The following is a 14,297-nucleotide window of genomic DNA, read 5'->3' on the forward strand; positions in this document are numbered from 1 at the left end:
ACGATAACACCAAGTCGTCGGATATCAGTTCAGACGAGGAGAGCGCTTCCAATTGGCCTTGAAAACCGCCAGCTGTTCACCGGCCAGTTTCGGTTTCATACGAGGGTATTTCCAGAAGTCTAGTGTCGCTTCTTAGTAGTACTGTTTATTCTGACAAAGTCTCCAACAGGCTTGTATTTGTTTCTTTTGAAATTGTTAGGTGGCGCTGCAATGTAGTAGGCTCGAGGTGCTGAACTCGCTTAACAGCCTGACGGCGGCTTGGTGAAAGCTTGCTGGGCATGATTCTAGCGCATCGTGCCTTATTCCTGGAAGCAGGGCTACCATAGTGAGTCAGAACATGATAATAAAACGCAAATGAAAGTTCTGACTGATGAGCGATCATCAGAACGTCAACAAGCATCCACCAAAGAGTTTGGTTCTCAACTCCAAGCGGATTTTTTCACATCGCTTGCTTGCCTTCAATATTGTGCCGGTCATAATCATTGACAAGGTGTTTTTACATCACGTGGAGGCTAATTTGGGCCTTTAATAATGTCAAACCATCAGATTTCTTCTAGAGAACTATCCAAAATAGCAAAACTTGAAATAGAGGTTGGGCTTCACCACATGGCACGGGCACCACGTGGGCTAACATTTTCTTTTATATCTGACAAATTGTACTGCGCAACTCAATTTTTTTTTCTAGGACGGGTTTTTGAAATGTCTACCTACAAAATGTATATTCTAAATTTTTTCTACTACACGTGGTTTATTATACACAACTTACTTTTTTCTTTTTTCTTCGACGCGCGGACAAAAATTTCGAATTCGATAATTTTTTTCGGAATCATTATTTAGGAAAACATTAATAGAACTGGTGTCGTTGGAAAGCGCGTGGAATAATCTGCATTGTATGTCACTGCAATGTGTGCCTAACCAATATGTATAGCACAAAAAAAATGTTTTGTTAGACCCTTCAAAATTGGTCAATTTCCCGCGGTAACGAAAGAGTTAAGAATTATTTCCAAATTATAATATCGTCTGCGAGATCGTCCAAATTATCGCCTGCTGGAGACGGAAGTGTTGTCTGCTCGCGTAACAATATGCTGGCAATTCTGTTGGCACGACAATATGCCAGCAGACGATATTACTGTCAATCTCGCAGACGATCAGCGCACGGCACCAATAGATCAAACGACACCGCTCTCCTGGTCTGCGTGTGTTAGTGAATGCGCATTAAGCTGCGCACATGATATTTTGCACATAATGGATCAAGAAAAACCCCGTTTTCACCACAGCACGCCAACAGAGTTCGCAAAGCTGCACCTACTTTCGCACAAAACACACCTGACATTCTTCTGATAGCTGGATTAATTTGGTTGGCGAAGGGATTAAATTGGTTGGCACTCGGATTCGATTCGCTGGCACCTGGATTAAAATACACGGCGTCCGGATTAAATTCGCTGGCACCTGGATTAAACTGTATGGCGAATGGGTTAAATTAAGCGGGAAAACCTGTAGTCAGAGTGTGATCATATCACAGGATCATGATGAGACCAGGATGGGACCATGTTGAAACTGAGATCATGATCGGACAAAAATGGGATCAAGTTGGGAGAGCGGCCATGATCCCATTCCAAAAGAAAGACGTCAGCATGTCCTTTGCTGGCCAACACATGCCCCAGTGTTACAAGGTGCCAGATTGTGATTCTGCCAACACTCCACTCCTCACTAAAAGCAGGCCGAGGTGAAACGGGTCCCGGGAAACGGGTCCCGGCAATGCGTAGAGATGTTTGTACACACGGGCTAACCCTTGCTCAAAATACCAGGCCTCATACTAAAATAAACGTTCAATTTAGGGCCGTGCGGCGTTCAAAAGCTACACACGGGGTAGCCACCACAGGGGCGGGCAACAGAACGGTCCACCTAAGACAGGCATGCAAAGAATGAAACGTTGAAAGGTCATAAACCAGCCTTCCCAAAAGAGGCGCTCACCCATCGGACCCATATGGGCAGGACATTTCCAAGCATGGCAAACAGGTTGAAGCCCAGGAAACAAACCGTGGCCGTGAAGTACTTCTCTGCGGGAACAAAGAAAGGTTGCAGGTACAATCAGAGATGGCTTCGTACAGCCCGCTCTATGTGGCAGTTCAAGCTCCCACATAAGGGTATGGACAGACATGTGCCACGTCATAGTGTGCTCAGATAACTAGTATGCCATGCACATCACCGCAAGCGACAATACGCATCTGGCATTGCAAAGCAATACACTTTGCAATACGCTTTGCACAAGCACTGCAATAAAGCAAGAATTTTCGGCTAGTCTACTTCTATGTATGAGCTTAGCCTAGCACAGTGCCTTCCCATTAACGTAATGGTGAACATGCCATTCATGGCACATGCAATACTGCAGCTGCAATCGAGCTGTTATCACAATACCACAATGCAAGCACAGTAGACTCCCATGAAGACGAATTAGAAAAGACCATGGAAATGTGTTCGTATTACCAGAAATTTGTCTTAAGCAGAGGTTTTTTGCGTTGTGGACATTACAAGAGAGTTGAACTGTTGTTCTTCTTACTGAGGTCGTCCTAACCGCAGTCTACTGTATTTTAAAGCCTAAGCTATTAAGGGCGTGAGCTAGAAGGAAGGATTTAGGGGACTTCCCAGAGCCGACATACCCTCCAGTGGGAACCCTACGTCGAGGCGCTTAATGTCGGATGTGACCGCCGGGAATGCCGCCAGCGTGACAAAGAAGATCAGGAATACGTTAAGGCACTGGGGCCACACCTGCAAGGCAAGGACATAAAGGGCTTCCGTAACGACTTTGCAGTGATGCATCCAGGCACAATGCGACAACTCAGGAGAGAAGAAAAAGCACATGTCAGATATCCACCAAGAGCCGATGATTTACAATCAGCACCTTAATTAAAAGGGCCATGAAGAGATAATGCAAGTTTGGTTCATTCAGAAGATTGCTTTGTTAGAGTGATGCTGACACTACTTTTTTGTAAACTTCCCTCAGATAAGCTGTATAATTAAAAAAAAGAAAATGGCCATGCGACCCACTAGCTCATTTCCCGCAACAGAAACTAATATCACACCAGCCAGCCCTGCGATTGGCGGAGACGGAAAAGGCAAACGCAAATGAGGCAGAACGTATAAGCTTGCCGAATGAGCTATTTTCAAATTTAGGGCACATTCCTTTTATATCGGTAAGAATGGTGGGACAAACAGTGGAAGTTACGAAAGCACACGTAAACATAGGAGTACCGATGCGTACTGCTGTTGGTACTACGCGCATTATGCTTCGTTTAGATGCACAGCACTGCGGGGCTTTGGGGTCGTCTCAGACGACATTGTGCGATTGATGCAAGCGACGGTGTCTAACGTGAACATCTATGTCGAGCGAGCACCATGTATCACGAAACGATTATTTTCTCCATGAACAAAATCAAGCCAGGTTTAAAGACGGCCACAAACAAACCAAAGGCAGAAAACAGCTTGCCGCGGTGTGGTGGCGCCATCTAGGTTGACCAACAGTAAGCAAGTCTCCGCTCCACACCAAGTCTAGCTGAAAGGCCTGTTCTTATGATGTCATTGCAAACGTCGTTCAAACATGTTTTGGAGCGAGAATCAAAATCTTAGCTTAAATTGATTAATTTTGCAGTGAATAAAGCATCGTTTGCTTCCGGACAAGCGCTGGGGGCACTATAGAACACGAAATCTTTCGAATAATACAAACTCGTATTTTGCCTTCATGGCCCCTTTAAAAAGAGCGTAAGGCATCACGTAACAATAACAACGCAAAAACCTTTCCACATTTGTAGGTGCACTATTAAATATGCAGACACTGGGTGCCAGCATGCATAGCCTAATTTGAAAGTGAAAATCAACCTATAACCACATTACAAAGAAGGGTCACGTTAACACTGAAGCAAACACACAGACAACCAACCGCCGCGGTGGCTCAGTGGCTAAGGCGCCGTGCTGCTGAGCACGAGGACACGGGTTCGATTCCCGGCCTTGGAGGCCGCTTTTCTGGTGGAGGTGAAAAGCAATAACGCCCATTTGTACGAGATTTCAGCACACGGCAAAAATCCCCAGGTGGTCAAAAATTAATCCGGAGCCCTCCACTACGGCACACCTCATGGCCTGTGTTGCGTTGGCGCGTTAAGCACCACCCATGGCAATACTGAGCGACCGAACGGCGGCACAGCAGCCATTAAACCCTCGCCTGGTAACATGTTACTGCAGCTGTAAGGCTCAAAGAGAGCGTAGCTGTGACACCTCTACGCAGCAAATCATGTGTCATGACGTCGCACCTGCTACACTTGTGCTCCGGCAGCTCAAAGTCATTGATTGATTGATTGTGGGGTTGAACGCGTCGGCGCTACACAGGCGATGAGGTGCACCCTAGCTAAGGGCTCCGAATGAATTCTGACCACCTGGAGATCGTTAACGTGCGCCGAAATCTCGAACACACAAGCGTTTTCGCTTTTTGCCTCCACCAGAAAAGCGAGCTCAAAGTCATTGAAACGCGATGAACAACCTTGCGGGAATTGAATAGCAGGGCTTTCGCTCTCATTAACAAAATGCAGCAACATTACCACATTTGCAAAAATTTCAAAAGGTTCCCATTCCACTGTCAGCAGCATTAACACGGTCCTGTACATTGTCTAAATACCAAAACGCAAGTCCTGCTTTGCGGTCAGTTAGAACAGAGTAAGTATTCTTTTTGGTTGCACAAAGAGGACCACGCTGTTTCGAAACATTTTTGCACATGTTCAGAGTATACAGGATATGAGTCGATAGAACAACTGCTTGCTCTAATCAATCAGCCCTTACTTGCGAAAGCTTTTAGACTTACTCACCATCCACAGCCAAAATAACTCGCGTACCCACATGCATAGCCTAATGTTGTCTTTATAGCCTATATGTTGTCTTCTCTATGCCTTATTTTTCATGCACCCAATGCATCATCCGAGAAGGCCCTTGCGCTGTTGGTGAGCACTTCAAATAAATAAATAAATAAATAAATAAATATATAAATTCAAATCCGTATGAGGTCCACTGAATTCAACGAGTAGGTGACCATTCCTCGTTTCATCGCTCTCAGTTTCCAAGCTACCTTAGAGCCCACTGATCAGTCTGCACACCATTGGTAGGACAGGTATTGCCCACATTTGTTCCTAACTTCCAGAAGCGTTCTGACAGCTACTTTGAATTCACGTATACCTTGCAGTTGCACAAGTATGCAAGTTCAAAAAATTTCTTAGTGTTTCACGTGTTAAAGCTACAGAAGGGTTATGAGGAACACCTCAGTGGAGGGGTCCAGATTAATTTGGACCATCTAGGGATCTTCAACGTCTGCCAAAACCTCCACACACGAACGTTTTCGTTTTTCGCCTCCATCAGGAGAATGGCTGCCGATGCTGAGATTGAACTGACATCCTTGGACTCAGCCTTAGCCACTGAGCCACAGCAGCAGGTACACCGTTCTAAATACCAAGTACACCGTTATAAACACATACCTGCCAGGCTTGCCGGGATGGCATTAGGGAAATCTTACTGGGGGGGGGGGGGGGTAGTAGCTACAACAGAATGGGTAACTTAACACACATTTTTTTTATTTGCTTAACACGTAGCAGGAAATGAACTGTTTCTTCGTACAAACTACCAAGAAGCTAGACCACTCAAATGTTCGACGTGGCTGACACCGCCCTTTTCAGAAAGTCCTGGAAATAGTACTGCAAGTGCAATACAAAACAGCAGGAACTGAACTGTTTTGTTGTTTCGTCTAAGCTAACAACAAGCTACACCACTGGAGACTTGCTAAATCTTCAGAACCGCCGTCCAGAACGGCCGTGCTCATGTGTAAATAAATGAAAGCGGCGGCGGTGGCGCTGCGTTTCTATAAACAGTAAACTAACAATGGGTCGAACAGGGTCACCATCTACACATGGCCGACTACGCTTTTTAAGGGGGGACGTGGCTTTCAAAATCAACTTTTTTATTTCTTCGTGGATTTTGATGAAAATTGGCACAGCAACTGGAAATGCTTCTGTGATAACACCATAAAAATTTCAAAGTAATATTTTGAAAACTTTTTTATGTATTAAATTTTCTTTCTGTTCCGCTTGTACCGAGCTTGAGCAGCTTATAAAACACGATAGAAAACTTGTTTGAAGTGCTTTGCATTCCCAAATGAATGGACGAGGTCGTGACAGTTTTATAATTTTTTTTTTACAACACAATGTATTTTAGTTTTCATTTTTTTAGAGGTTAATGTGCAACAGGCATGTCAACTGTGAACGATTATTTGAATAAATAAATCAAAAAAACAAATCTGGAAAACGAAGAGTGTCACGACCTGAACAGTTCATCAAGGAATGTAATGCAAGAAACGGAATTAAAATAGACCCAGCGGTCACGAAGAAATCCCTGGTACAAGCGACACAGGTGGCAAAAAAAACTGTTTTGAGAAAACGGCTTCCGAAGTTGCAACATAGGTTTCACATATCAAAAGTCGTCACGGTTGTAGCCTTTCATGTCCTTTTGAACATGGGGCTTCTCGAAGGCCTTGCCTTGAAATTGGAGTGCCTTTTACAGCCTTTCTCTTTCCAGAAAACATCATTTTCAGCTCCTCCGTGAAGAGTACATACCCCCCTTTGCAGACCAAATGGAGGGGGAGATGGGTTTCAATGGGCTTTCAAGGCAAAGTAGGTTAGCTGGTTGGCTGTATCGCACTGGACAACCTCCTTTTGCAGTGTTGTCACCATGGCAACAGGTTAAGCATTTTTTTTTACTTAAATTTGAACATTTTTGGCTTTTTTTTATGTTTTATCTTGCCTGGCACAGCCACTTAGTACTCATACGTGCAGGTGTTCATTGCCAAAAGTTTGCATACCACAAGGATGAAAATGAGCTACTTTGAAGCTTGGTAGAGTATTCTGCATAACTCCCAACTTCAATGCAAGAGCATATTTTTTTACTACTTTGGACATTCAAGGCACCCAATATTTCTCGCAGCACAGCCAGTATGCCCTAAGCAATGGTATCAATAATTTCCCTAAAAAAATCACTGTTAAATGCTGCCACAGTAACGTACATTTTTAACGCAGAGAGCATATTTTTATTCCTATATTACTAACTCAAACCTGTTTGCATGAAAATTACAAGTGCACGGGAAATGTTGCGCAAGAAAGGCGATATGGCTCGCGCGCATCGCAGCGCACGCTTACCGCGACATATCGAACTTTGATTATACCTGATATGGCTTGTCAGGTTGCTTTTAAGATTAAATCTAATGTCGCAGGCATTAATTACAACTACTGGCGTTCAATCGTAACCGGTTGCCCAGTCATGTGATGCTCCAATGCGCGTCGGCTATGCTGTGCGCACCGCAGCGTTTCACGCGTCGACCGTTTCTTTCCCAAGGCTAGCGAGCCCACAGTCAAAACACAGCAATAACTAAGCGTGTAAACATCGCAAATCCGACTAAAAGTTCACTTCACGAACCGCTATCGCAAGCGCGCACACCGCGTCACCCTCCGGGGTCTGGCGATGGTAGAGTCACGCGCACCACGAAGCGTTCGATGACGTCCGCCTTTCGAGCCACACAACTTCCCGTAATCTGGCTCGTTATCTCTGGCATTCCCATCGCGATAACGTCCGTGTTGAATACCACAGATTGAACAGAAACTCGGCCGAGCGAAGCGGCGAAAATGAACTCAACCCGTTCGCTACGCAGCTCAGGCGGCCGCCATCTTGCGTTGCGCCCGCGACATCCAATCAGCAGGGTCATCGTTCTGCGCCCCGACCGGAGGACCAATAGCGCTTCAGCATCTATTTCTAGCTTCGTTTGTGCGTCGTTTCTTTTCTGCCGTTTGTGCGTTTGTGAATGAACGAAGATAAAAGAGACGAGCGGAACCGGAAAGACGATCGCTCGGCCGATCTAACCATATCAAAATGGCCGCGCCCGGTGGCACCGTTGCGGAGATAGAGCGCTCCGAAAATTGCCGTTTTTTCGCCCTTTTGCGCTGATAGTTTGTCACCGCGCCTGACAAAAGTATTTTTTATGCCACTTTGCGATGCTTTTCAGCGTAAAAACTTTGCAGGCGCACAGAATAGGAAACATAGAAGCCGAATATGTGGGTTTCAAAAAAACGATGTTTTGGTCATTTTTCCGAAGTTGAAAGCCGCGTCCCCTTAAGAACTTCACTGATAATGATGCCAATTGGTGTTGCGTTGTATTGTCAGGTATACCTCCCTCACATTGTGGCCACACTGGGAAAAAGATTTGGCCAAAGACGGGTGCGTTTTCGGGAGATTTTTGTTTCGGTCGTACAATTGTACAAAACCATGAAAATTCGGGAGTCTCCCGGAAAATTCGGGAAACCTGGCAGGTATGTAAACACCAAGTTCTAAATATTAGCGCTGTTCTGAATAAGAACTGACATCTTGAGGGACAGCACAGAAGACAAATACACAAGAAAAGAAGTAGACAGGACGATGGTGACCTGTCTACAGTGGCCTACCCGCTTCCTTTCTTGTGTACACCCAAACCTCAATATAACGAACTTCATTGTAATGAAACCCTCGATGCATCGAACCAAGGAATTTTTAACTTCAAGTGTATGCACACAATGTATTCGCACCCTCTGTGTAATGAAGACCCGTTTCCTGAAATTTCAATGTAACAAAGTTTCAATGACAACTAGACACGAAATTTTGGTTGTAGAAGTAGATTTTGGGAGACGCAAGCGTTGAAATGAGGTCTCGATAACGAGGTCTCGAAGCAACCGCCGAGACCTTGTTGAAATGAGGTCTTGGCGGTGGCTTCTGCCTTAGCCAGAAAGCGACTCGCGCCACCACGGGAGTGGGAGGAGCCTGTCGACTTGCGCCAATGAGGTGGCGACGTCTCATGGTGGGAGCTTCGAAGCGCTCGGGGGTGCCGGCTGGCTCCACCAGAAACAATTAGGTTTACCACCACGGGGGATATTTGATGGGCACTTTCCTAAGCCGTGCTTATGACGTTTAAATGTGCAAATTTCTCCTATATTATCAGCTTCTCCCCCCCCCCAATGAACATCTTCGTTTGCCCCTCAGGTTGTGTTTCAGCGAGCAGTTAGAAGCGGTCGCTGGAGCTACCCGCATCTCGCGGGTGGTCTCCGCGGCTGCGTCAGTGCACCTGTGGCTTGCGAGGCGCATTTTTGCATGCAGAAAACACTCCATGCGGTTCACGCTGATGCCCACGTACACGATTAAGCTCCAACGAAAACAGTAACAGTGCACCAGTTGTGTATGCGCGCCATGTTTTCGTTTGCAGGAACCACTTCACACAGTTAACACTTCATTCTAACCGCGAATTTCAATGTGGTGAACATTCAATGTAACGAAGTCAATTATGAATTTTACCGACTTCATTACATCGAGGTTTGACTGGACAATCGATCCTAGATATATCGAACTCTAAGGGAATCGCAAAATAGTTCGATATATCGATAATTCAATATATAAAATATTTTCTTTTGCATAGGATTTCCAAGGGGATGTTTGCACTGTACGATAAATCCAATAATTTGATATATCTGGGTTCGATATATGCGGGATCGACTGTATTTGTTTTTCTGTGCTGCTCTCTAAATCAAACGAATAGGTGATGTTCACTGTGGCATCGCTGCCATCAGATGCCAAGCACGTTCTCCAATCTGGGCCCCAAGTGAAGGACGTACCTGCTTGAACACCAGCCAGTATGGAGGCCTCCGAGAACGTGGGGTCCTGCTAGTGGGCGCAGAGGCCAATGCAGCTAGCCGCTGGTGATGCCTGTAGCAACGCTGCCAAAGAAAGCGCAATCCACAACGCCACCTTCACAAAGGGCACAGCCTCTCTGCGAAAAACGCAGTCTACTGAAAACCGGAACACCATTCGCCTCAAAGTACAGGCTCCCAGATTTCACCAAACCGTTTGAACTGACCACAGATGCATCGCATTACGGAGCCGGGGCGATTTTGTACCAAAGAGATGACAAGGAATCACCGGAAAGACTGCTCAGGGCCATTGGTTATTATTCTTACACATTTACCAAGGCAGAGATTAATTATTCTACGACCGAAAAAGAGGCCCTGGTGGTAGTGATGGCGCTATGTTACTTCCGAACGTACTTGGAGGGCCGACGCTTCAGATTATTCACAGACAATCAAGCCTTGACCCATATGCTGAATTTGTCCCATCCAAAAGGGCGGCTGGCCAGGTGGGTCAGTGAACTGCAGCAGTTCGCATTTGACATTGCTCACAGACCAGGTGACAAGCTACCGGACGCCGATGCCATGTCACGACTTCACATAACTGCCCCACGTGATGATCACCACGTGAGCGCGCTCTTATGGGACGGCACAGAGGCGATGTCGCTGAAAGATGGTCGTTTACAGGTACCGAAGACTAATTTTATTCACAAAAAGCCAGTCATTGGCTTTTCACACATACATACTTGTTCACATACACTATCATGTGTATGCCCAACATGTCTGTCTCCATTCGAGACCTGTTCAATTGTTGAATGTATCTCAGTTGGAGGAAAGTTCTCTCGATATCACAGCTTCCATTAGCTAGGCACAACAATGTCAGTGCCGCATTTAGCAGCCCGAGGTAACGAGCGGCAGAGTCATGCCAACACTCAATGAGTTCGAAAGCTGGGTACATGGGGCTTGCTTCCAGCAAGTACTAGTTAAGAAGGGCGGACCGTCAGCGCACGATTGTGCAGATCGCTACTTTATTAAAAGGTCCATTCAGGGAGAAGTCGGGTCTAACTATGATTCTCCTGAAACATGTTCGGGGTGTAAAATTCAGGTAAAATCGGGTTTTACCAGAAAACGAACAAATCTATACATGATGAAGCAAGCACCTTAGGGGCTCACAAACCACTGAAATAAGGAAAGAGCTTGGTTGTTGCTTTCTGTATCGACACAAACACAGAAAACAATTACGCCGGTACGCAATTATTTCAGGTAATATGCATGTCGTTTTTTACGTAATCGCAAACATACAGAACTGTCTATGTAATTATGCATGTACATAATTATATGCATGACCAGAAGTGCGATTATCTGTAATTACGTCCGCACGTAATGGCACGTACTAGCACGACAACACATGTACATTTGCTGGAGCCAAACTACGGAGGCATCGCCAAGGGCTTACCAGCAGAGGCAGGGCAAAGTAGGTGTCGAGGCCCAGGAGCAACACCAACAGAGCCGAGAGGAAGTAATAGATGGCTGCGGTGCGAGCGTTGGGCGACGCTGAAAGGGAACACCACAACGGGAGGCACCGTCAACTTCCCTCGCCACTGCTTACGAGATGAAACTTCGCCACGGGCAAATTTACGCATGCAGAGGCCTTGGAGGTGTGACACGGTCATAGGAGGTAGAAAAAATTAAAGCCGCTCCACTCAATGTGAAAGCTGTCGGAAGTGCAGAGCAGTGATTCGCCATCATGGGCTGTGGCGCCGTTATCCGCTTACTGCTACCACCCAATGCAATTCAAATTTCCCGCCTTCGCAGCGCTCGCACGCCCCCTGCCTGAAACTGCGCCAGCGGGAGCTCTGTCCTTTTTGTGCTTGCTTTTCCTCCCGCACGTGCTGGCGTTGCACTGCCACTTTTTTTCGCTTACTATCGTAAAAACCAACCCAACAAGCGTTCCTCACTACATGAATGCGGGCGATGGCAGTTAATTACGTATAATTTGCCTCAAATGTACCTCAAGTTTTCTTTGCGCTAAACAATGCGCAGATGTATGAAAAGCGGCAGCGGTTCACGAGTTGCGAACACTTACAACTATATAAACCGCTCGGCTTTCGAAGCCTCAGGGTTACGCCGCGACAACGAAACGCCGTGTGGCTCAATTTGGGTCTAGCGAGCAAGCTACGACCACAAGGCGAGCCCCGAAAGTGCTCTGAACTTCAAATTGCAGGCATATGCATCAAGCATTGTATAAGTTCTGCATAGAGATAACTTAGACCTGTGGAGATACCAGGTGTATCTCAGTTAAGCTTCGGAACGTCAGCTACTTCCCGGTCTGCCCCCCCCCCTCCATTTCTTTATTGCCCTTCAGTTTAAAAAGACGTGACCCTAGGCCACCAGAATTTTGTGCATTCATTGACAATCCACCTGGTAGCAATGGGCAGGTACTTCAGCAGTTGCACAGCATGGTCCAGATTAAAAGTCATCAACTTTTCCTCAGTTTGAGTTTAAGTCCTTGTATTTCAGCCCTGTCAGTTTTAATACTCAGGATAAACCGCCTCAACAACAAATCCTGTTCAATCCTTGCTTGCTTACATGACAGCGACAAAAAAAGTTGCAATATCAAAATCAAGGATGCTGTTCCTTACCTGCTATTGTAAATATGTTCAGCAGAGACGTCACAGTGCCGCTGATGTTCTGAAATTGAGAGCAGGAAGAAATAAAAAATGAAAGCTCCACCAACTGCAAATTCGACAGAGGCCTTGAGTGAAACAATTCAATAAATTTTCCCTTTAAGTCTCACTTTGTGTGCATTTCTGGCAAGGACTTCATCCAGAGAATTTGATGCAAGCTTATCCTTGCTTCCAAGTTAAGAGTACGTACAGGGCAAATAAGGCACAAACACAGCCCACTGCACCGCTGCCTTCCTACAAGCTGGCTCCTGCTTACAAGGTAGTTCCCCCTTGATATGCATTAGAAACTTACTGAAGAGTGCACTTAATTTTTTTCAAGCGCACTCTTCAGGCTTTTTGTAAAGGTGTTTAGACATGCTGAAATATCTCTATACTTGCTGAGTGACTTTCCAACAATTTTTTTCCCCCTATAACTGGGAGACAGAGGGAGCTTAGAAACCAGAGGGGTGCTAGAAATTAAAAAAAATGCCATTTAAAAGCTTGCTATAAGCAGCACCATCAAGTTTAGAAAAAGGACATGTCAAAACGTCTCAAAACACTTAAAAATGAGAAACATGCTTTTCGCAGCTTCTTCGAACAGACATGGATCAACTGTTCACTACTTACGGAGCCAAGGACCACAGCGTTTGAGTATTTGCCTGGCAACCGGGCCGCCACTCCGTAGATACTGTTCTGGTACACGCCATTGGCCACTGCAGAGGAGGCACGGCAAGTGGCATTAAATGTGAAAACCGGAAGACGCGTCCAAAAATGAAAATTGGAAATTGGTGCCACATCACCAAAGACGCCCAAGCTCAAGAATTGGAAAAAAAAAAGAAAACCATATCTGTCTTAACACACCGAACCTGCAAAAGTTATGGAGGCCACCCAATAGGGTGCCTCTTTTATATAACTAATGAACTACCCGTTCGAGCCAGTTCGACTCGGTTCACTTTCTGCGTCACCACCTCTTACACCCCAAGAAAAGAGCTATGCCTCATTCCCGTCTCATCAAATGCACGAAACTGAAACTGCATTCGCCCCCTGTGGACTTCATAATTTTACAAAGCGAACGCACTGCACTTGTGAACTTTTATCGCACTGAAAATGCAAATTCCGAACCATAAATTTGCTTCGCGCCCCGGAGCTTACATTTGACGTACTGACATTTGAAAGAGAAGGTACTGTACTTTTGCACTTTCACCGTCCCTGTGTACAATCCGCACCACCACTTTCAGCCCACCGGATAAGAAAAAAAAAAAATCCTCACGTACCGCCCGCACATTTGATACAGGAAAGTTACTGCTCAAGCAACACATCACATGCTCTGTAGACAGAAAAAGTGTATACAGTGATGCTATTGGCTTAGGCCGCTTTGGAGCAGCTTTTGGAGCAGGCAAAAATGCGTTTCGGAGCAGCAAAACCAGCTTTAGGAGCAGGTGTTGATAGAGGCAATTTTAAGACACGTATTGCATTCATGATAGATAATCGCTAAAAGCATGCCCTTCAATGATAACAAAAAAATAAAAGAACCCAGAAGATGGATATTTTGTCCCCATTTTTATCAGTCTCCTGAAAAATGTCTGCATTGAACTTTGTCCAGCGGCCCGCATAACAAAAATTAAAGAAAAAACAAGCTCTCATTTTTACACAATAGAAGATTTACTATGAACAAACTAAAAACAAACTAAAAATTGCTCGTCACAACAAACATGCTATGTAAAATCGAGCACTACTGAAAGGCGACCGTGGGAGCATTGACCAATAACATCAGTAGCGCCACGGCTTTGACTGCATACTTGAACATCACACTCCTCCCCGTGTTGCACATGAATCACTATTTAGCAGCGTCAGCGCTTCCACCGTAAGGGTCTAAAACGACAAGCCACCGATAGCAGCACTATTG

General features: G+C 45.5%; 1 protein-coding gene across 1 annotated transcript in view; it reads right to left on the reverse strand.

Annotated features, from left to right (window-relative positions):
* Ent2 (Equilibrative nucleoside transporter 2) overlaps positions 1 to 14,297 on the reverse strand; it is a 40,681-nt gene that overhangs the window by 7,672 nt on the left and 18,712 nt on the right. Inside the window, exons 7-12 of the mRNA XM_077694114.1 lie at positions 13,019 to 13,104; positions 12,368 to 12,416; positions 11,182 to 11,279; positions 9,717 to 9,818; positions 2,661 to 2,769; positions 1,975 to 2,060 (exon numbers count right to left, since the gene is read on the reverse strand). Coding sequence (XP_077550240.1) covers positions 1,975 to 2,060; positions 2,661 to 2,769; positions 9,717 to 9,818; positions 11,182 to 11,279; positions 12,368 to 12,416; positions 13,019 to 13,104 — 530 coding nt within the window. The remainder of the gene's footprint in view (positions 1 to 1,974; positions 2,061 to 2,660; positions 2,770 to 9,716; positions 9,819 to 11,181; positions 11,280 to 12,367; positions 12,417 to 13,018; positions 13,105 to 14,297) is intronic.

Source organism: Haemaphysalis longicornis, unplaced genomic scaffold, assembly GCF_048455015.1.
Source record: "Haemaphysalis longicornis isolate Haplotype H1 unplaced genomic scaffold, Haemaphysalis longicornis Haplotype H1 scaffold_12, whole genome shotgun sequence".
In the NCBI taxonomy this organism is placed as follows: Eukaryota; Metazoa; Arthropoda; class Arachnida; order Ixodida; family Ixodidae; genus Haemaphysalis; species Haemaphysalis longicornis.